General features: G+C 39.0%; 1 protein-coding gene and 1 pseudogene across 9 annotated transcripts in view; one reads left to right on the top strand and one right to left on the bottom strand.

Annotated features, from left to right (window-relative positions):
* INPP4B (inositol polyphosphate-4-phosphatase type II B) overlaps positions 1-21,048 on the top strand; it is a 315,749-nt gene that overhangs the window by 20,800 nt on the left and 273,901 nt on the right. For 5 of the 9 annotated variants that reach the window (XM_048303087.1, XM_048303078.1, XM_048303079.1 and 2 more), the window contains exons 2-3: positions 17,471-17,693; positions 20,963-21,021. The exons of 2 other annotated variants lie outside the window; for them this stretch is intronic. In XM_048303087.1, coding sequence (XP_048159044.1) covers positions 17,582-17,693; positions 20,963-21,021 — 171 coding nt within the window. In that variant the 5' untranslated portion in view covers positions 17,471-17,581. Of the gene's footprint in view, positions 1-17,470; positions 17,694-20,962; positions 21,022-21,048 lie in introns of those variants that run through there. 2 more of the 9 variants (XM_048303082.1, XM_048303083.1) reach the window with 1 other exon arrangement.
* On the bottom strand, positions 896-3,474 carry LOC125325756 (annotated as a pseudogene).

A 21,048-nucleotide genomic window follows, 5' to 3' on the forward strand; every position in this document is an offset into this window, starting at 1 on the left:
GTTGAATAGACAAGAAATGAGCATAGGTCAATGCTTGCAGGAGGGCCAGACTTCCTTGAAGGAGTCAGTCCACGGCCATCAAAATGCACTGGGAGAATTAGTGTTGTGCACTTTCAGCAGATGTGGTAGAAGCTGCGTTCCCTCTTGTGTTTCTAGCAGTTACTGCATTTCTGTACTGCTCACGAGAGAAATGGTGACAGTTGCATTTCAAGTATGAGGATGTCTGGCCTTTTTGGACTTTTTTCTGTAGAATTGGTGAAGTTGTGTTCTGTGAATAGATGGATAGCTCTTAGATGCCATTATATAGATGGAAATAATCAACACTGGCATTTTTAGGACTTCAAAAGATCACAGAAACACAGAATGAACTAGATTGGAAAAGATCTTTGAGATCATCAAGTCCAACCTAAAAAAAATTTTTTTACCAGTAAAATGAACTTTATTTCAACGCTCATTAAAAAGCTTCAAAATAACACAAACAGAATTAGCATTTCCTTCATTTTATGTACCCCACATGAAAAATGTATTGTTTAACAAGAGATGAAACATAAGCATTTCTGCATGCTACTAACACATTTCACCACCTCATTACCAGATAAGTACTTTGGACTGCAACAATCAAAAACCTTAGGACAGAAGGATTTCTTCTGGAAAGCCCTTATGAAGGGGAAAGATACTGGCTTTTTCTGACATATCCAATTAGATGTCCTGACAAAAGAAAACTACCTTGGCCTCTACAAATGCCTATGAGTGTTTCAATTACAACCTTTTGAAGGAGCAGTACATTTCAAAGCAAGGGCTTCTTTTCATCTTTAGTGATGCAAATGGTTAAATACTGCACAGAAGCTTACTATGAACTCACAATTCCTCAGGAATCTGAAAGTTGCCAAGGCAATTTTCCTTTTAGGATAGTCATGACCAACACTGTTACTATTCTTCCTCCCACAACATAACATATCCCAGACAAGTCTTAAGAAAAAAATATAGTTTCCAAAACAATGCGTTCCCACCCCATCACATATGACAGCCAAAACATCTTCTGTCATGGGATGAAATAATTTGCTGCGAGTGCAGTGGCTTAGTCTGGGTCCATGTTAATGGTGTTTTGATCACTTGGATGACATTCACCATTTTGCTGAGGCATTTCAGAATTTTTGTCATTTTCTCCCATGTCTTCAGTTTTACAATCACTCTGTTCACTTAATGGGTTTTCCTCCTTAGGAGAGTCAACTTCTGGTTTTGGTCGTGTCACAACGGGCTCACAGACATTGTTTAACTCCTGTAGCTTTGCCTTAATTTCACTTGAATGCACAGCTGGATCCTGATCTAAGCTCTTCTTAGCCTGTGCACTGACAGCATTATTCATCCACTCTACTTCTTCACTACCACACTTCTCTACTTTCATCATTTCCATCTCATCAATATAGACATATTTCTCATCTTGATTCCTGAATTCCCCAGCCATTGTAGCGTAGTACCGGAGCCTGTGTCCCAATTCTTGTACCTTGGTCATTCCTCTGCTTCTTGATGGTGGATTTCAATTGGAGTACCTAATTTCTTTAAATCCTCTAATTTTCCTACATATACCTGCTTTACTTCATCCTCACCCTCTTCATACAGCCAGGCTCCTGTCTCTGCTAGGAGGGCAGGGAATCCCTGCAGATCCTTTTCACAAACAAACTTTTCATGTGGTCCAGACACCTGGTCCCTGAACTCATATACATATTCCTCCACTGCATTCTTTGCATCATTTCTTTTTTTCTCCAGTTTATCTTACATAATCATCTTTCCCTCTCTTTCAATATACATATTGAAATCTTTTCCTAACTGCTAAACCGAGTTAACTTCAATGGGTAGTTCCCCATTTTTCACTTTTGTCTTGGGTTTTTTAGCTGATCATTTCTGGGGGCTGATCATTTGTATCACTTAAGTTTTCAATAGGCCTCTGGTCCTGAGATTCCACTTCAGTCTCAGCACTGGTATCTTCACAATCTTCACTTTTAACTGGTTCTCCTACAGATGCAGTGGACACACTGAAAATGCCATGAGTATTGACAGGGACTTTCACTTTGACTTTAGACTTCTCTCCATCTTTCTGGGCTGCCATATTCTGGATAACATACATACCAATTTTTGACTCAGGATATGAGACTCCATTAGGATCAGAATAAAAAGCTTCTGGCTCAAATGGGCCTTTCCTATAGAATGTAAGTACCTTAGAGAAAGGTGCCGCATGATTTCTGCTGAAGACCTCATGGACTCCTTCAGTGTCCTCTGCTTTTGTGTTCCACAGCAGAGATGTTGGAAAAGGTGTAGCATCTGTCACAGAGAACTCTCTCACTTTAAAAACTGGAGAAAGCATGGCACACTGCAGAGCACAGCCCCTAGCTATGGCTTCATCTGCATTCAGTGTTGTACTGACATCCTTGCCAAAGAATTTAGCAATCCTCTCTTTGACAGCAGAGTTGCTCCTCCCACAATCTCTACAGCATTTACATCTCCCACTTTCAGTTGTGTTTGTTCCATTAATGAAAGCAGAGGCATCTCTATCCTTTGCAGCACATCAGCACACAATTCTTCAAATTGTGACCTGTTCATTTTTCCAGATACACCAGTATCATTCATGAAACACTCAATATTTATGTCTGTGCCATTTGAACTCATAAATTTCTTCAGTTTCTCACATTCCTGATAGAGATGAAGAAGAGCCCAACCTTGGTTTTTGGATCTAGTTTGTACTTTAATTTTATTTCTGCACAAAAGTAATCTATCAGTTTTCCATCAAAGTTTCTCCCACCGAGGAAAGGGTCAAATGCGGTGCCAAGTACCTTCAGTTTACTCTTGTTGAATGCACAGGCTGGTACTTGAAATGCAGAATGTCCCATATCAACAAACAGCTATCCGTGGCTTCTCTTCAGGAGATGGAAGGTCTTCCATAATTTAGAGCTACTGCTGTCATGTCATTCATTAATCTAAGACAATTTAGGTCAACAATCTGAGCTGCATCTAGAAGGGACCTCCTTCCAGCATCTGTGAAAAATGATGGAACAGAAATAAGTCTGTTACTGGCTTTTTCAGGTTACTCTCTGCAGTCTCCTTTGATTTAGTCAATAGCACAGCTGAAATCTGTTCCATACTGAAGATGTGCTCCTCATCCTTGTACATGACCCTTATTCCAACTCCACCACTCTTCATGGGAACCAAATCATAGCTCAACTTTTCTTTTTCCTTCTGAACAGAAGGATCATTAAATGCACGGCCATGGAATCCCTTGAAGTTAGATACAGTGTTGTGGGCATGAGTAATTTGCCGGTTTTTAGGCATTACACCAATAGCTTTGTTTTTGGATCCAAATGAAACCACAGACAGTGTGCACTGGTTGCTGAACTTTTTGGTGATGGTTTCGATGCTGCTGGCCCATGCCACAGTGATGTAGCAGCTCTGGAAGCCCAGATCAAAGCCCACCACGGCCATGGTGCACTTGTAACTTTGGGGTTAGGGTCTTAGGATTCTGTGATACGGTCTGAACTGAGAGAACAGGCTCAGTATTTCCAACAGCCCAGCTCAAAGCTTTTTAAGAATGGTATCTGCATATATTAAGCTTTCTGATGAAAAAATGCGGCTTAATCTGGTGTAATGCTAGAGTAGTTTTTCCATAAACTTCGGATTCAGTACAAAAATACATTTGGTTTTGAATTCATGTAGTGTTTTGATAATGTTCCTGTTTTCATCTTCTCTATAGAGAAAGCCAAGTGCTGGTAAAAACAAACTTGTACTTTTATGGTTGTGTGCAACTGCTGCTTTACTTTTCCTCCCCACATTTTTTAACATCATATAGTAGTAGAAAGAAGCAAAGTATACCAGCTACTCCTCCATCTCTTTTCCACGATGAATAGAAGAAGGAGCTCACTGGAAAAGAGAAAGATGCTGTTTTTCTTTAAAAGTCACTTTTAATGTTATTACAAGCTATGTTACTGAGATTGAGAGAGCATGTAAAATGAGTAAAAAGATTTGTACTTACTTCAAGTATGTGCGAACAACATTTGTGCTTAACAGTGAAAACATGAAGACCAAACACTTTCAGAAAATACGTGCTAAAAAGATTTGTTGTTCTTATCCTAGAAGGAAGTACATAATTTCATAATTATGCCAAATAGAATTAGTGTTCCATCATAACCTTCTGAACTTTAAGTCTAGCCTGTTGTAAATAATTTAATCACAAAGGAATTTTAAGTGTTACCTGGACTATTTAGAAACCTGTCTTGAGGATCCAGAACAGAGTTGCTATTTAACTTTTTCTGTTCTATGCTATGAGAAACTGCAACTTTTTGTCTTTGTTGCTTCTATCCTGCATGTGTTTTTTTTCATTTCACATTCTCTTTTAGAAAGCAGAGCTTGTTTTTCTATCAGTATCTTCTAGTGACAGGGATAGTGCTATCAATTGTTTCTTATTCTAAATTACTTCTGACTTCATTTTACAAGTGAAGAGGATGGAAATACTGATTTGTGGCTGCTGCTTTCACACTTTGTCGTGATTTTCTTTATTGTTGCTTAAGAAAAGTGGCAAGCCACCATTTCAGATTCAGAGCTTTCTTACTATGATAGTACCCTGAAGTTCTGTCAGCTAAGACTGCATTGCTTTGCTGTGAGGATAGAACAAGTGTCACATCTTCTTGTGTGGCTTTGAATGTTTACTGCCTTAAGTTTCTAGTTGGATACTTGGATTTTTGACATCTAGAGGAGTATGACTACTGACATTTTTAAAAAGAGAGAATATTCAGAAATTACCCCTGTATTTTTCTGTAAATTCCCCCACCCCTGTTACTAATGGTTAGAAAATGAGTCCCTAGAAGCTCCAGGTGACCCATGGTGGTGAAGGTCATAACCCATTTTACTTTGGGAGGGGGGGAAGGTGAAAGAAATGTTAAGTTGCAATGAACCTCTTTTCCAAGCCTGCTAAATTATTTTGTTTATTTTATTGCTTTGTCATGGAGAGACCAAAATCTTACAGGCTGGAGGTCACATAAGATTTTGGCATAGTGGTGGAATGTAGAGATGAGCATATGCAAAATTCTAAGTTTACAGATGTGCTAGATGAAATGGTAAATCCCCTGGTAAATCAATATAACCTAGCTATTCAATATCCCAGTGGAAGCTTGAGGCTCTGAAGAACAAGGCTGAAGAGAAATCTGGCTACTGGAGAGTAATTGCAGGTGTATGCTTGTGACTCTGAAGACAGCAGAGATTTTGAAGATTTCTTTTGGAAGAGTGCAGTGGGGTTGAAGGAGTTGCATGGCTCTGTGCAGACTTACCTGGCACTGAACGGAGCCCTCCCAGGCATTGGAACACAGATGTAGCAGGATAACAGAGATATATCACTCGAGACCTTTTCCTACAGAGAGGATTTGAAAATTTTGACCATTTAAAACACATTTGCTGGAAGAGGAGTCTTTGAAAAGACTGCAACCTCCAGAGAAATGGCTTGCTGGCATTGAGAATTTATTCTCTTGCTGAAGAAGAACTTGAAATTGAGAAATGTGATAGATTTGCATAATGCCTATTTTTTTTCTTTAAAGTATACATGAAAAGAGGTAGAAAACCAAGGATAGCATAGCAGATGAAGTGATGTAAGTGTACAGAACAATAGACAATTATTAGAATAAAATTTAAGTGCAATAAATATCTCTGAGAATAGTAGTCAGGTATGTAACTACCAGTTATGACTACACCAGCTTTCAGTGCAGTTAAGGTTATATTAGCTGAAGTGCAAGCAAAGCTGAAACACTTTTGTGCAAATACCAAGAGCTTGGGGGGTATAAAATGGAATAATTTGAATTGTAAAATATTAGACTGGATATCACAGCCGTAAGGTAATAGCATAGCAGTCATAGCAGAATATGAATATTGAAGGATACAACTGAAACATAGAAATAGAAGTTATTGAGTGGCACTATAGTACATGATATTATAATGTTATCAGAGTGTTGCTTTAATAACTTAGAGGAAATGCTAGTGAAACAGAAACCACACTGATTGATATCAGTTCAGTGAAAGGTGCTAAGACTTCTGGAGGGTTGGTGGATTTCTGCAGCGCTGAATCTGGAAACAGGTAATTGCAATGGAGTAAAGATAAAAATTACTGGGCACATCACAAGAGAAACCATCTTTGTGAATATCAGCTTGAGAGCAAGTGCTGCTGATAATGGTAGGTAGGGCCAAGATAGCGTGGTTTAAAGGTATAACAGTTTTTAAAATTTGAAAATAAATAATGGGACCAAAACCAGGTTTTGAGTAATGTAGTTTCAACTCAGACTTGTATATCTTGAGGATTTATATGGGTTTGGTCTTATACATTTTCCTGAGAGATGGGTTCAGGGAAGGATTATGAGGACTGGAAAGCATTTCCTACAGGGGATGGATTAAGAAATAAACCCGAAACTCTGCTTCCTTTAACACTTCCAGTAAGGGAAAAAAAAGAGAACATACATGTAAGATAAAGGTCAGTGTTGGCATAATAATGTGGATAATTTAGATATTAAGGCATTTACTTTGTAAATTACAGACAGTTCTTGTAATTTAACCAGTCTGTTTCTGTAACAACGTTCCTTTGGGGATATAGAGACAAAGCTATCTAGCTACTTTTAGGCTTGAGCTAAATACTATGTTGTGGCAAGTACTAGGTTTTGATGTTGCATGTTGTTGTAGGTCTGATGACTCAGAGGGCTCTTTCTGTTTTTTAATGAGGTTGGACTAATCCTGTGTGTCCAGCATGTGACTTCTGGGTTCAATTTTGTGTTTGGTTCAAGTCAGTTTGTCTTTTTCTTTGTTGAGATAGTCCAGGCTTTACAAGGAGTAACTTTTTGTTACTAGTTTCTTAAGAGAATTAAATCCAATTAAGTTGAAATGTCACTGCAACACACACAAAAAATTGCTCTAAGCCTTTCATTTCCACGTCAAGAGAAAGTTTAAAGGACTTCATGCCTTTAAAACAGACAATGCTGTAGCTGACTGGTTTCTGACCCTTGGTAATTTTTTTGTGCTTGAAAGGTAATCACAGGAACAATCTTTCATTCTCACACATTTCAAAAGCAGCAGCACAGAAAAACAAGGTGACAACATTTCCCCTCTTTCACCTGCTACTTTTAGACTTCACAGTCTTCCATCCACCTGGACAAAGAGTCTGACGTGACTGGTCTCGACACTTGTGCTAATGGCAAGGGAGTTGTCTATGCATCTCCTAACACAGTGATTCTTAAATGAATGTTACTCTCTTGCTAGAACAAAATAAATGTTGAATCTTCTTATTTTGGTAGAGCAGGAGAAATCAGATGATGCATCCATGGACTAATTAAATATAGCAAAGTTGGATTTGAGGAAGAAAATAAACAATAAGCAGCTAAATAAAGAAGTTGTGTGGGTCTGCTGGGAGGTGGGGAAATAGTGTTCTAAAACAAAAGAGAAATGTTGGGCAGAAGTTAAAACTTCAGCCATATTTACTGTGAATGATCAAGGAAAGTGCCAGCTTAGTGGCATTTCAAGCAAAATGCAGAATGTCAGTCTTCCTTTGATTTATTTATTTAAAAATTTTATTTGTTTTAAAATCTTTTATTTTAAAGAATTATTTTAAAATTTTATTTAAAAAATGCTGGGAAAGGAAGGAGACAGGTAAGTTTGAGAAACTGCACAGTGCCAAGTTTCTGTGGTTGTGTCTTCCAACTGACATATTCCTAATTGCCCAACTGCCTAAAAGAAATAAAGAAATTAATTTTTGAGTAATTTATGAATTTTTTTTGTCTCCCTTGTAAGGTGTTAATATGCAACAGTGAGCTGAGGAGGGGGTGGGTAACCACAACAACCTATGCTGGATAAAATGAGTGGAATGCTTTTATAACATACTGTTTGTGGGCACGTGTGTGTGCTTGCAGTTTGAAAATTTAAAGAAGTTTTCAGAAGAATGCCAGAGCTACTTGCCAGGAGAATTTAAAAGTTTCTTAAACTTTTTTGTCTGAACTGCTGCACAAGTTGTTTTTCTGCCTTGAAGTAAGATGGGTAGAGTTGTTTAGGCTTACATCTGAAAATTCAAGAACAGGAGGGGGAAAAAAGTCCTGAAGCCTCCTGAAGCCAATGATGTTCTATTTGGGATAAGAGTTTTAAGGCTGTTACACACCAGTTGCAGAAAGTGTGCCCCTCTACCAGCTGAAGAAGAGCTGCTGGTCCCCAGAACCAGCCACCTTAGCTGGGCTTGTTTAGAGAGCTAGAAGAAGCTGTTCATGAGTCTTAAAAACTGACTCCCTTCTGACCCGGACCCTGAGGTTTTAGTGTGCTGCCTTTTTACCTCTTTTTTCCCTTCTAGGCCTACCAGCAGCTCCCAGAGAGGGCTCTTTCCATAATCCTTCTCATGTGTTCTCTGCTTTGTGTTCCCACCAACTCTAATGACTTTCCAGGCCATACTCAGTTGTTATTTGTTATAGATATGTCTGTCCCTCACCTTGAATGTGTTGCTATATTTGGTTCTTTCCTTTCTGTCCCCAAACTTTCCTTCTTTTTGTGGCATCCTATTCCAATTAACTCTCTGGTGGCTCTTTCCACGAAGTCTGCAGTCTTGAAGCAGACTTTGAAAAGTATGTCCTGGAACTGCATTTCTTTAGAAAATGCTTTCTTAAGAAACACTTTCATTTCATAAGTTAGATAATATTCCCAGTGGGATCAGGGAGAGAATTAGAAGGGTAAAAACCTAAAAACTTGTGGATTGAGATAAAGACAGTCTAGCAGGCAAAGCAAAAGCCACACCCACAGGCAGAGCAAAACAAGGAATGAATTCCCTGCTTCCCATGGGCAGGCAGGTGTTCAGGCATCTCCAGGAGAGCAGGGTCCCATCACACGTAACTTGGGAAGACAAACAGCATCACTCCAAATGTGCCCCCTTTCATCCTTCTTTCCCTTTACTTTAAATACTGAGTGTGATGTCACATGGTCTGGAATATCCCTTTGGTCAGTTGGGGTCACCTGTCCTGGCTGTGTCTCCTCCCACCCTCCCAGGCAACCCCAACTTCATCACCAGTGCGGCAGCATGAAAAGCAGAAAAGGCCTTGGCTCTGTGTAAGCCCTGCTCAGCAATAACAAAAACATCTCTGTATCATCAACCCTGTGTTCAGCACAAATCCAAAACACAGCCCCATAGCAGCCCCAGGAAGGAAATTAACTCTAACCCAGCACATGTGGTCTCTCCCTAAATATGGACTACTAAAATCAAAGCCTCTGCTGGCTCTTCACAGGTGAGTTAGCTTCTGTGATAGTTCTGGAGGTAAAGCACTTCTGTTACTTTCATGACAGTTGTATGGAGAAAGGTCAACCAAAGCAGAATTAGTGCTATTAAAGAGAGCGGGAGGAGTTCCTCCTCCCTGTTATTACCAGGAGAAAAATGATGGTGAATTCCAGAACTGCCTGGAACTTACAAAAGAGATTTTGTTCCAAGTACTTGATCTCTTTAATCTCAAAAGATGGTACGTTGTATTTTATTTTGTGGGTGACTTGATTCAGTCACCTTTTAGCTAGAATGTTTTGGAGCGCAAATGAACTCCAAATCTCTTGAATATGCTGTCAAAATATTTTTAATACTTATAGTTTAGATATTCCTCAGATATCATAAGTTTAGGGGGAGGGGAGAGGTAGAGAAAAACTGTTTTCTCAGCAATGTGGTATTTCTTTTATATATATGTATATATATATATGTAGGTGTTAAGACTGATGAAACTTTTTAGTTCTAGGATATGATGCAAACCAAAATGGTTAAGAAATTCAAAGGTGTTGGGGACTGCAAACTTTAGATAAAATCCTGTATCTTAAAGAGTACAAGCTGCAGTCTTAATATGGTAATTTGTCTCTTGTAGTAGAAATGACCACTGAAACTGATGCTACAGCATTTTTGTATTTTAAGTTTGCTTCTATCTTTTGCATGTTTATAGATATTGGAAGAGAGAGGAAATAAATCTTCTAGACGCAAAAGTTCCAGTTATTGCCACTCAGATACTGTATCTTGCAGAATGGAGCAATATAGTGCAATATTTTTTGAAACTGGTTACTGTGTCCTACCTTTGTTCATTTCTTTATGGGATCAGTGTTCCCAGCAAGCCACCTCCTCCAGGCTGGCTTTACTACTGGCTTGTGTATAGGAGCTCCTGGTGAATTGAGCTATGCAATGCTCATTTACTTGGGATTTTTGTTTTGTTTTGTTGAAATGGCAGGTTACAGGTTTGGGTATTTTCATTCCTGGAGACTAGAGAAAGGAATCTGCTGTGTAAATAAATTTGTAAGTAAGTAGTGACCAAAATGCTAATATTTAGTTGGGGTCTACCTGCTCTGAACCCATGGGGTCACAATAGTGGCTGGACTTGTCTTCACAGTTGTTTGCATGTAACTGATGTCTTGAAATGTTAGTTGGTGCAGTCGCTTTTGAATAGGGTTTTGAAAGACTGACTTAACCTTCAGTATTTGTTTTCAAGTGTTATGGAAGATAACTTCTGTAACCCAGTTTCTTGCTGGCCCAAGAGAAAGTTATAGCCAGTGCTGCAGCATGGCTGTGGCTGAGTAGACACGGGAGAAGGAGGAATTTACACAGTGTTGCTTGAAAGTATAGTTGGAAATTTGAGTAAATATCATGGATTAATTTGGATTTTTCAGGAATCTTCTTGAGCAAGGACTATGTTTGAGGCCCTTCATATGGGAGTTGTTGTCCTAAGGCTGCAGTTACACCATCATCCTAAGCTGACATGTCTGTGGTCCTCTGCAGAAGGATTGCCGGTGGGGGCACAGTTTTGTCCTCCGTGTTGGGCTGGCACTGGCATTTCTGCAGCCGGGTAGATCAGGGAACAAACAGCTTGGTTAGGTTTTCATCGAGGTCAGTTCCCTGAGCTGACGGCATGGCTCCATCACAGCTGCTGCTGCTGCTGTGAGGAAGGAGGGCTCCCTTTCCCAGGAGCCTGTACCTGTGTCGGGTCAGCGGCTGCTCCGGCGCAGCCCGAGGGAAGTTGCACTTCGAACACTTGGTGTCACGGTGAGGTGGCTGTGCTGAGCAAAGCAGTAGATTCTTGCTCAATCTCTGCCTAGCGTGGTGCACAAAAACCCCATGGGACAACTCCCACAACAGATAAGTGACTTCCTTCTCACAGGGCACGTTTTCAGCTGGATCAGTGTCAGTAGCTGGAAGTACATCGTTCAGTGGGTGTGTCAGGTGATACTTGTTGGCGGTAAGTGCTTATTAGTATTATCCCTTTTAGAGGAAACAAAAGGCAAGACTTTTTTCCCCCTCCCCCAGAAAGATCATGTCTGAATGCGATCTGGGAATGAATGCTGGGAAACTACATGAATCATTTAGGAATTTGCTTGACTGGGGAATCTGTCAGCAGAAGGGAAGATGGAGCTGTTCTGCATGGTTGCTATTTTTTTCAGCTGAAGGGAATACCTTCAAGCCAAGCTAGCATTTAATTTTTCATTATCTGTCTCCAAATAGAATAGCTCACCTCTTACAGCCTTTTTTTTCAGGAGATACTTCTCTTTTAAGTTCTTGTTTGGTTTAAGACTTTTAAAAAGGGACTTGCAAACAGCCGTGATAGAGGATGAGGGTGCTGGTTGGTTTCTGTGGTGCACAATTATGCCACTGCAAGGTCATGCATCCCTTGGAAGAAGAAGTCTGGAGCTGGTTAGGGATTCCCATATCAGTGGAGCTCCTATGTTATTTTTAAGGGCATAGTGAGATAAGGGTGACTGAACTGAAAACTTACAGAGGATAAAGTTATTACAATATGGTGTGTGTGATTCAGCATAAAATACAACTGAAATAACCATGTGAAAATGGATAATTATTTAATGTTTCTGTTACCTTTCTTCTATGAAAAAAAAATATCAAAGTTGTTTTCAATGCTCAGTAAAGGGTGTCCGAGGAAATGGCATGACTTAGTAGCTTGCTGAATATTGCAGGCATGTCATTTTTTGATTCTAATTGTTTTTGAAAAGCACAATGGCCGATAAATTGTAGGAAGAAACATTTGAACTAGTTAAGGATGATAATCTGTTCACATAGATTGCTATGGTACTTGCAGCCTACTGAAGTGTAAGTGAAAACGACAAACATTATTTGATCAGCCCTAGCTTTGACCTTGCTGGAAGGTAATAAGACAGCCAGGAGACAAAGTAACAGGGTTGAGCAGCTAGAAAGAAACTGAAATTTTCCCTGGGTATAATCAGTTAGCTTGACTGCATGCAGCCAGCTGATAAGCATCTTTAACTTCGTATAGAAAGGCATGAATAACTTTGTATCGCCAAGAGATACCTTCTGTAGATAGCCTAGTACTTAGTGATACTTGGTATATAGGTCTTGCCTGTCTTACTTCAGGGAGGAATAAAGAACAGCCCAAACCTAAAGAGAAGATTCTTTTGTAAGATAATTTTTTCTACTGCTTTCTACTGTTTTCTCCCTTTATATTAAGGTTGCCTTTGCAGATCTCTGAAACCTTCTTTGTAATGCAGTCCCTGAATTTATGTCAACCAGGAGTTTTCTTCCCTGCTGATCAGCTGTTAATGATTTTCAAGGTAAAAACTTAAATATAGATTTAAGTATAGATTTTTGAAATTTTTACTTAGATATGTCCATATTTCTGCCTATTTGAAACTCCTGCCATGTATTAATTCTTTTTGCTGACTCTGCCTTTAACTCTCATTTCCTAAGTCCAAGGCCGAAAATCTAGTGTTTTGTTTCAATGTGAAGGGATCAGGGATAGAATGGAGAGTTTTAATGGGGGAGCACAACATGTTATTTATATTTCATGACCTAATAAAGAGACAGTATGAGGAATTAACAATATCTCTTTGCTTAAAAAGAGTATAATTTTTGAAGACAAAATTATGGACTAATTTTGCAGCTTTCCTTTTGAAGGCTGTTTCCTGTGCTGTGTGTTGCAAAGATTAAAGAAGTTCTTAATGCAAAATGATGTGAACTAAAAATATTGTACCTTTTCAAAGGAAGAGAATGGGAGTTTAGAATGTATTTGGCAGGATCTCTGAGGACTTGAAGATGTAAGTTCTGGTGTTTTTCTTTTTGACATAGCTAAACTAGTGAAATTGGGCAGTCAATTTTATTGACCTTGTTTCAGAAGTTTAGGAGATTGCAGTATTAAAAGGCTTGTATTTTAACTCTTTACCAAAATATCTAGAATTATAGGCAGTACTAATGAAAGCTACAAGGTATTATGCACTGATTTGATGTTGATCTGGGCTTATGATCTGTAAGAAGACTTGGAACCTAAGAGACTGCTGAAAGTGTTGTTTCAGGGTAGTGCATGCAGCCATGAAGGTGCTTACTCCCTTTTGTGCTTGCAGTAGTGACCCCCTGCACTTCCTGCTTTGGACAGGTACAGCATGGTGGTTGTCCGAAACGAATAAAATATGCTTTGGTAGCTGTTCTGCAGGGTGAAAGAGTTGCAGATTTTTCAGTGGGTAGCTGTTATTCATGCTAGCCTTTAAGTACTGAAGTCAATTTTGTGCAGGTTTTATATGATAAAATTTCCTTGTAATTTAAAAATGTACTCAAACATGCTACTGGGTTTCTTGACTTCTAATGTTTTCGTAGAGGGTAAGAGGTGGGTTCACATCTCTTCAAGTGATCTAAAATGTGTTTTTCTCTCATTGTACTAATCAGATGTGAAACTATAAGGCTGGTGCTTACAGTAACTACATGTTGCAGCTCTTTCTGTGTCGCACGAATCAAATAGATCTGATTTTTCCCTGTCCATAGAAAGTGATCATGAAAACTCTAACTTCAAATGCAGGGAGACAGGGGACATCCAGCAGAGAAATAGATAAATTTTGTGGTCTATGAGCTGTCAAAATGGTCATCTGTTCTAAAATCATTGTTTCTAATGACACAGACTCCTCCACCTCTTTTTCTCCTGGCCACTCACAATGTAATTGTCTGGTCCAGTTTGTTTATAAGTTATGTTCTTGTGATTGTGTGTGGAAGATTGTTGAGAGGGACTCTAGACTCAGCATGCCTCTGTCTCTAGCCATGAGCATTAAATAATGCCTGTCTCTTGAACCACTGGTGTTAAATAACTGAAGATAATATCTTTTCTATCTGAGTTCATGCTATGAAAGAAATTATCTAGGACAAACATTTAAAGGTGATATATGACTAAGTAGTTTCCCTAACTGACAGTTTCAGTCTGAAATGGAGGCAGAAGGGAAGTGGATTATTGAGCTAGAAAGTCTTTCTGCTACTTCAAGGAGACCCAGTTCTGCAGCTGAAGACTGACATGTCCTTTGGGGTTGTTTACCTTTAATTTTATTGTTGTGATCCCTGGTTGTGTTGACTGTCTGCGATAGCCTTTGGATGGTCATCGAGTTTCTAAGTTAAAACCAAGTTTGAATCCCATGATCTCTTATACCTTTTAGGTCTGAATAATATTCAGACATTGTCAGATTAGTTTAGCTTCTCTGGCAAACTTCCAGGGAACAGGCACCTTGATTATTATTGCTGTGGAACTGCTGGCCCTGCTGCCTTGTGTTTCCAGGTACTGGCTGATATGATACGTACCAAAGTGTGCGGTCTCAAGGGTTCTACTGCTGTGTACTGCTCTTACTGTTCTCCATGATTTACATGTTATGGCTCCTATGCAGAGCAAGTGGTGCACAGATGTGATAAAAGGAATTTCTAGGCTGTTACCACTTTACTGATAGATGAGTGCAAGATATGTACTATCTCCCCTGGAGGGCAAAATAACAAAATCAATATGCACATCTCCTCCTGGAACTTCTTTATTCCTTTTAATAGCCTTTCCAGAAGCCCTGTGTATTCTGTTTACCTGGCATTTTTTTTTCCTTTGCTGGAAAATGAATGCTTTCTTAATAGAGCTTTACAACTTGTCTCATCTCCTGACATTCTGTGTTTTGCAGTTCTATATGGAGTATAGATATCTGTGCATTACAGTGCATTTAAGCATAATTAGAGTTTAGCCAGTTACCTTTATTTGCTTTGATAACTTAGGTTTCATTCAATTACTGACAGTTTTCAAGGCTTTTCCATCCGGGACCAGACTCATAGGTTCTGATTTTCTTTATTACTCAAAGAGATTGCTTCAATCAAGAATAACTGTAAGTAGATGAAGATGCTGTTTAGGGTAGATTTATAAAGTGCTTAGAAAAAGGACTGGAACTGATTGGTTCACAAACCAATAAGGAGGAAGGTTGCTGTTGGATTTCTAGAACATTGTTCTCTAGAACAAGAAGGGCACCAATGAGCTGTGTGAAAGGTGTGCAAAGTATCTATCTAAGAGGGAACCAGCCAAAACCAAAGCAGTGCACATTTGGAGACTACAGAAATTGTTTAGCTTGCAAAACTTGTTTGTTGTTTTTCTTGAAAAGCAAATAGGTCTATTGCAAAGACTGTGTTCTCTGTTGTTAAAAACACAGTCTGTGGCTGTAAAACAAAATAAAGAATTAATTCCATTCAGCATATGGAGACTGGTAGGAATGTCTGCACTACCAGTTCCAAAGTTCCTTTTGCAAGGGTCCATTGTGGCTGGGTTTCATGTGTCCTCTGGCCCAACCAGCCAATTTGGATGGATTTGGTCTCCAGTGCTGAATATGCTCATAGTGTAAGATTACAGTGTATGATAAATATCCCATTTGTAAGTGCTGTATCAATCATCTTCCAACAGCTACAGTCTATCAATTTACAAAACATTGGCAGCCAGCTGCACCTGCATGATGGAGCCTCTGGTAGTTCATTTTGTGCACAACAGCATCCTTGTGCTGGAAATTGTAGGTCAGGTTTCGAGCTGACCACGAAGTTATGAGGTTATTTCAAGAAGGTTATGAAGATGGGGTAAAAGAAGTATAGCTGCTGATGCTCAAGGAAAATAAGAAAGATATGTGCGGGAACGAACAGAAAAGTTGGAGCAGCACCTCTACTGCTTAGATACATGTTGGGACTGCTTGCATGTATTCTTTTCCTTGCTTGCCAGGGTGTTTGATAAAGTAAGGGAAACTAAAGGACTTTTAGTTTTATGCCAGCTCTGTAGAACCTCCCTAGGAGGAAAAAATTACTTGGAGATTTGTCTTCAGAACATCATATTTTTGACTTGGTTATTTTTCAGATGTACAAAGTAATAGTTAAGTTAGGTCTGCTTTCACTGTCATAGAACTATTGGAATTGGCTGTGGTATGGCTATTGGAAATTACAGGACACAGCAGTGGCCATTGCTTGGGAGATAAACACAGTAAGAAAGTGAATGTAAAGGTAAAAGTAGGAATGAAGGGGCCCACAGAAAGATACAGTGCAGAAGATGTAACTTGTCTTTCAGCTCAACAGTTGAGAGGAGCTTGATCAGGAATTAAGAGCTGTAGTTCTCCACCATATAAAGATGTCAATGCTGCTCTCTGAAGAATAAAGGCTTCTGATTTAGAGACTGAAACTGGTTTCTGAAGCCCATGTGCTGAGGATTGGGCAGATTTTTTTTCTTAGACTGCGTAGGAGTATTAAAATCCATCTGACAGCCTTTACTTGCTTGATTGTATAAGGGTCATACCAAGAATTCTTTTTTTGAGAAAGGCCTTTACAAAAGTGTTGCATATTAAAAGCATAGAATATTGCAGGGATTAAAAGGAAGATCTCTAGAACTACTTTTCTGCCCTTATTTTCTCATCCTTACAACAGTATGAAACGGTGCTGTGTTAACTGCAATTTGGACAAAAATACTTATTTTCAAATCTCCAATGGTCAAAACTCCTATGGAACTTAATATTAAAATAATTTCCAATAAACAGAGGAGAGGTTTTGAAAAAGAAGCAAAGATCTCTTATATGTGTCAAGTATAATTTTTTCATTAAGTTCAGCTTATGTAGTTCCAATAAATGAAAGCTGCTGGGTTGGTTTTCTTTTTTTTTTTTTTTTTTTGGGGGGGGGGGGGGCGGGGAGGAGGGGGCTGAGAGAGAGAAATGCACAACTCGTTTCCTGAAACCACAGAAGAAAATGTTCCAAAAGAACTGAGAACTCTGAGAATAGTAAACTTTTATAGTTAACACTTGGTATTTTGTTAGAGCTATTGTTCCCATGAAGGCGATGGAAATAAAAGGCGATCTACCCTCTTCCCCCTGCCCCCTAAATGCATATTTGAGCTTTCTAGTTATTTACATGCCTATAGCCAAAATATATTTTTAGTGGTATTAATTAACTGTGGAAATACCGCATAAAATTATAGCTTCTGCATGAGGTTCTAGAACTACTGAAAGGAAACTAAATTTTTCTTTCTTAAGAAGTGTGAGGGGTCACCTATGTGACCTTGGGTTTTTTCCCCTATTACTTCCACTGCTCACATATTATGAAAAGAAAGTAGTGTTTGGAGTGCACAATAGAATGGAAATCACAATAAACATAGGCATCTTTTTGAGGTTTTTTTTTTTGTTTTTAACATTTCAGTTGACCTTCACATCTGCTGTCTAGATTTTGCTCAGCTTCAACAGATTAAGTAGCACCATCATTGTCCTCCTCCATCTCTTACTCGTCTTCATCCTCTTCCCTGGCAACCCCATGAGATTCAATGCTAAAGATCTGGTGCAGTTGGCCAGGTGCCCATCAGGTTGTTTTGACAAGGAAGGAAAACTGAAGATTTGCAGAGTGGTCGGGGATGAAAAATTAATAGGTAAAAATGACTTGCATTGAAAACTACTCCTGGTTGCTGTGCATGCTCTGTGCAGTTGTTAGTTTGGTTTCACTAATCACATACACCTCAGGTTTTTGTTTTCTTTATTACTGATGCTTGACTAGTGCTAAATACCTTTCTGAATACTGAGGCTTAAAACTAATTTACTCAAGTTTCCTTTGTCATATACATGAGAAAGAGAGTACAAAGTCCTTAACACGACTTTTTTTTTTTTTTTCCTGTAAACAAAAACTGGTTTTCCTCTGCTAGTAAATTCTAGTCACCAGTCACTGGTTGTTGTGTTTTAAAAATTAGATATCCAGTTCCTCAGGATTTACCCCTCCCATTTCTAAAGACTCTGTTCTTTTATCAGGATAAATTTTCCATGACTCACTTCCCACCTCCTTTGCAGGTTTCTTCAGGCTTTTATGACCATATTTTAAATGTCTTTCAATTTTCAGTAAGCTTAAATAAACCTCTATTCCCTCAGTAGCTGTTAGAAAATAGCTCATGTTTAGTGATAAAATCAGTCTTAACACAATAATTTCAGGAACAACAAATGTTTTATTTTCACTTGTCCCAGTTGATCTTCATTGTGACTGTATTTACTTTTATTGTATTAGAAAAAAAACCCAAACAAGCTCAAAACCAGCACAGACTCAGTTATAAGGGGCTGAGCAAGTTCTGTGCCACATTTTCAGAATAGTTTATACATGCCCTTGGTAAAACCACAACACGCATTTTCTAATCATAAATAGCCAGAATTTCCTGTGCAGGGTAAAGCAAACTTCCTGGGCAGGAGGCTTTAGGAAGCTTTCACTTCTGTTTGCCTTGGGGTTCCTCACCAGGTTTACATACCCTGTGTACTCATTGTTGGCAGCATATCAAGCCCTTCCTGGTTGATATCTGATGTTTTGAGGATGTTTTGAATTTTCTGTTACTTATGATTATGTTGAGTGCTATTATTGCTAATACTGTTAAAAACCTTACATTTACTGGAGAGATACCAAACATTTCTGTAGCCCAGTATCGTGGGCTATCTGTGCCATGGTCAGTGGTAGATTCTGGGAAAGTGTTTAAGGAGCTATGCATGTGTGGGATGTTCCTATTGCCTGGTAAATCCTTTTGGCTCCCAGCAATCACATTATGATCCCTTGAGAAGAAGGGTTCTTTCTGCCAGGGCATGTTGGTCACTGTGTATCCTGTTCACTGATAGGCTTGTCATTGTTAGTCTGACTAATCTTTGGACTTGCTTATTTTTCACACTTATAAGGTAATGACTATCCCAATCCTATGGAAAAATGCCTTTTATCTGAAAAGGCTGCAGTGTGAATGTGATTCCTTCCTTCTGGTGCCCACAGGGTTCTGGGGGATGGAATTTATCTTAGCAGCATCCTGTACTTGTACTCTAAAGCTACATACTCGATCTGATGACTGTGTTTAAGTTTTTAGTTGGTGGATGTGCATCAAATTATATTATGTTATTTTCTGTATTGTCCTTGCACTAGTAGGTCTGAAAAGATGCAGGAACTTCAATTCCTTTTCTAAGAAAACCCCCCAGGTTATTACTGAACACAGTTATTCTAAGTCCCAGTGCCTGTAAGTGTAAACCTCCCACTTTCTTGAGGGGAAAAAGCTACTCTGATTTTCAAATGTTGCCTATTGAAATTATCAAGAGGAAAAGAGAATTTTATTTATTTGTTTACTGTAACAAGACATCCTTCTGCTCAATATAATGTTCTTAGTGGTGGCCAGCTTAGGGAAATACAAGCGTTCCTCAGAGGCAGCTGTAGAATAACATGACCTTAAGGTACAGCTGTTCTTCCGGCTCCCTAGCAATTCCAACACTGTCTGAGGTACAGGGTTTCATGTCCCCTCTCAAAAATGCAAAAGAATACATCTTGTGTAAAAATATTTCTTCCTCTTTGTACTAGTTTGGAAACAAACCAGTTGGAGGCACCAAGTCAGAATAACAATTTAACAGGGAAATTAAAGAAAAGGAAAAAATAAAAGAAAACACTGGTTCAAACTGACAGAGTCAAGATACAGCCTGACTCCCTGTTAGTCAGGGTGGTGGTAGCAGTCTGGTAGAATGGTGGCTGCAGTCTTCTGAAGTGGTGATCCTGTAGAAAAAGGGTCTGCTCTTTCTCAGGTCCAGTGGTGGCTGTGTAGCTCCTGTCCTCTGGAAATCCAGTGGAAAGGGTTGTCTCTGGTGTTCAGCATCTCAGATTATATCCACGATGGGATGCTTGGTTCCTCCCTCTGGGTGGAGCATCTCACAATGGGGTAATGAGTCATGAGGCCAAGTGTTGATTAGGCTCATTAACAGAAGATAGTCCGGAGGGAGTTATCTCTGAGTCATGTGGCAGGACAATGATAGGCAATTAACAGAAAGATAGTCTGGGGGGAGGAGGCAAGGAAACACTGCCCCACCTGATTTCAACAGCTCATGGGGATGGTAATAGAATACACTGCAATCCAGGACACTCTTTTAAGAAATTATCTCTAAAGAGATCACATTTGTCTGTGAGATTTATATCTGTGTATGTTTATAATATGTTTGTGTCTGTATGTATCTACACATACACCTACAAGTGTATTTGTAAAAAGAAAAATAATGCAATATTAAAAATCATCTGTTTATGGAAAAATAACTTTTTAAAGTTTTTTGACCCACTCACTTACTGTGAAGTTGTGAAACATTCCCCATTCTCAAAAGTTTGTTTACATGCCTGCCATGTGTCTATAAACAAAAAGATGTTATTCCCACGGGTTAAGCACTTTTAAAAAGTATAGCAAAACAGTAATAGCAAAGTGGCTGTAAATATTTAGGTCTCATTTTACTCCTTTTCTTATGTTCTGAAAACTGTAATTTCAGATTAGCACGTTCTAATATAAGTGTAATAGTGAATGTTTTTCTGCTTTAACATGGATTAGTTTAGATCTCCTGCAATGATGGGAGCAAAAGGTGTTGCATGCTGAAGTGCCTTTTTCTGCTCCCATGTGAGGAAGAGGGAGAGGGAGAAAAGCTGGGAAAACAGTGTTGAGTGTGTGCTGCAGTCACCAATTCTCCTGGCTGCAGAGTAGAAGAAGCCTTCTGGGAAGTTATTTGGCATCTAACGTAGGCAGCCATTGAGTTAAGCTGTCTTGTTTTGGTTGATAATGATTTGCTTTTCTGACCTTTATAACTAATTCACCTTCTTTAAGAAGCATTTAATGTGTGAATACAAAAGGTGGTTTTTATTAATCTCTTACCTCTTTGCATGCAGAACCGAGGGAGAGATGGTGCCGACTGAAAGGAAATCTACTTTTTCTAATGAAAAATAAGGTAATTCATTTCTCTACTGCTTTTCTG

The sequence above is a fragment of the Corvus hawaiiensis genome, chromosome 5, assembly GCF_020740725.1.
Source record: "Corvus hawaiiensis isolate bCorHaw1 chromosome 5, bCorHaw1.pri.cur, whole genome shotgun sequence".
NCBI classification, from domain to species: Eukaryota; Metazoa; Chordata; class Aves; order Passeriformes; family Corvidae; genus Corvus; species Corvus hawaiiensis.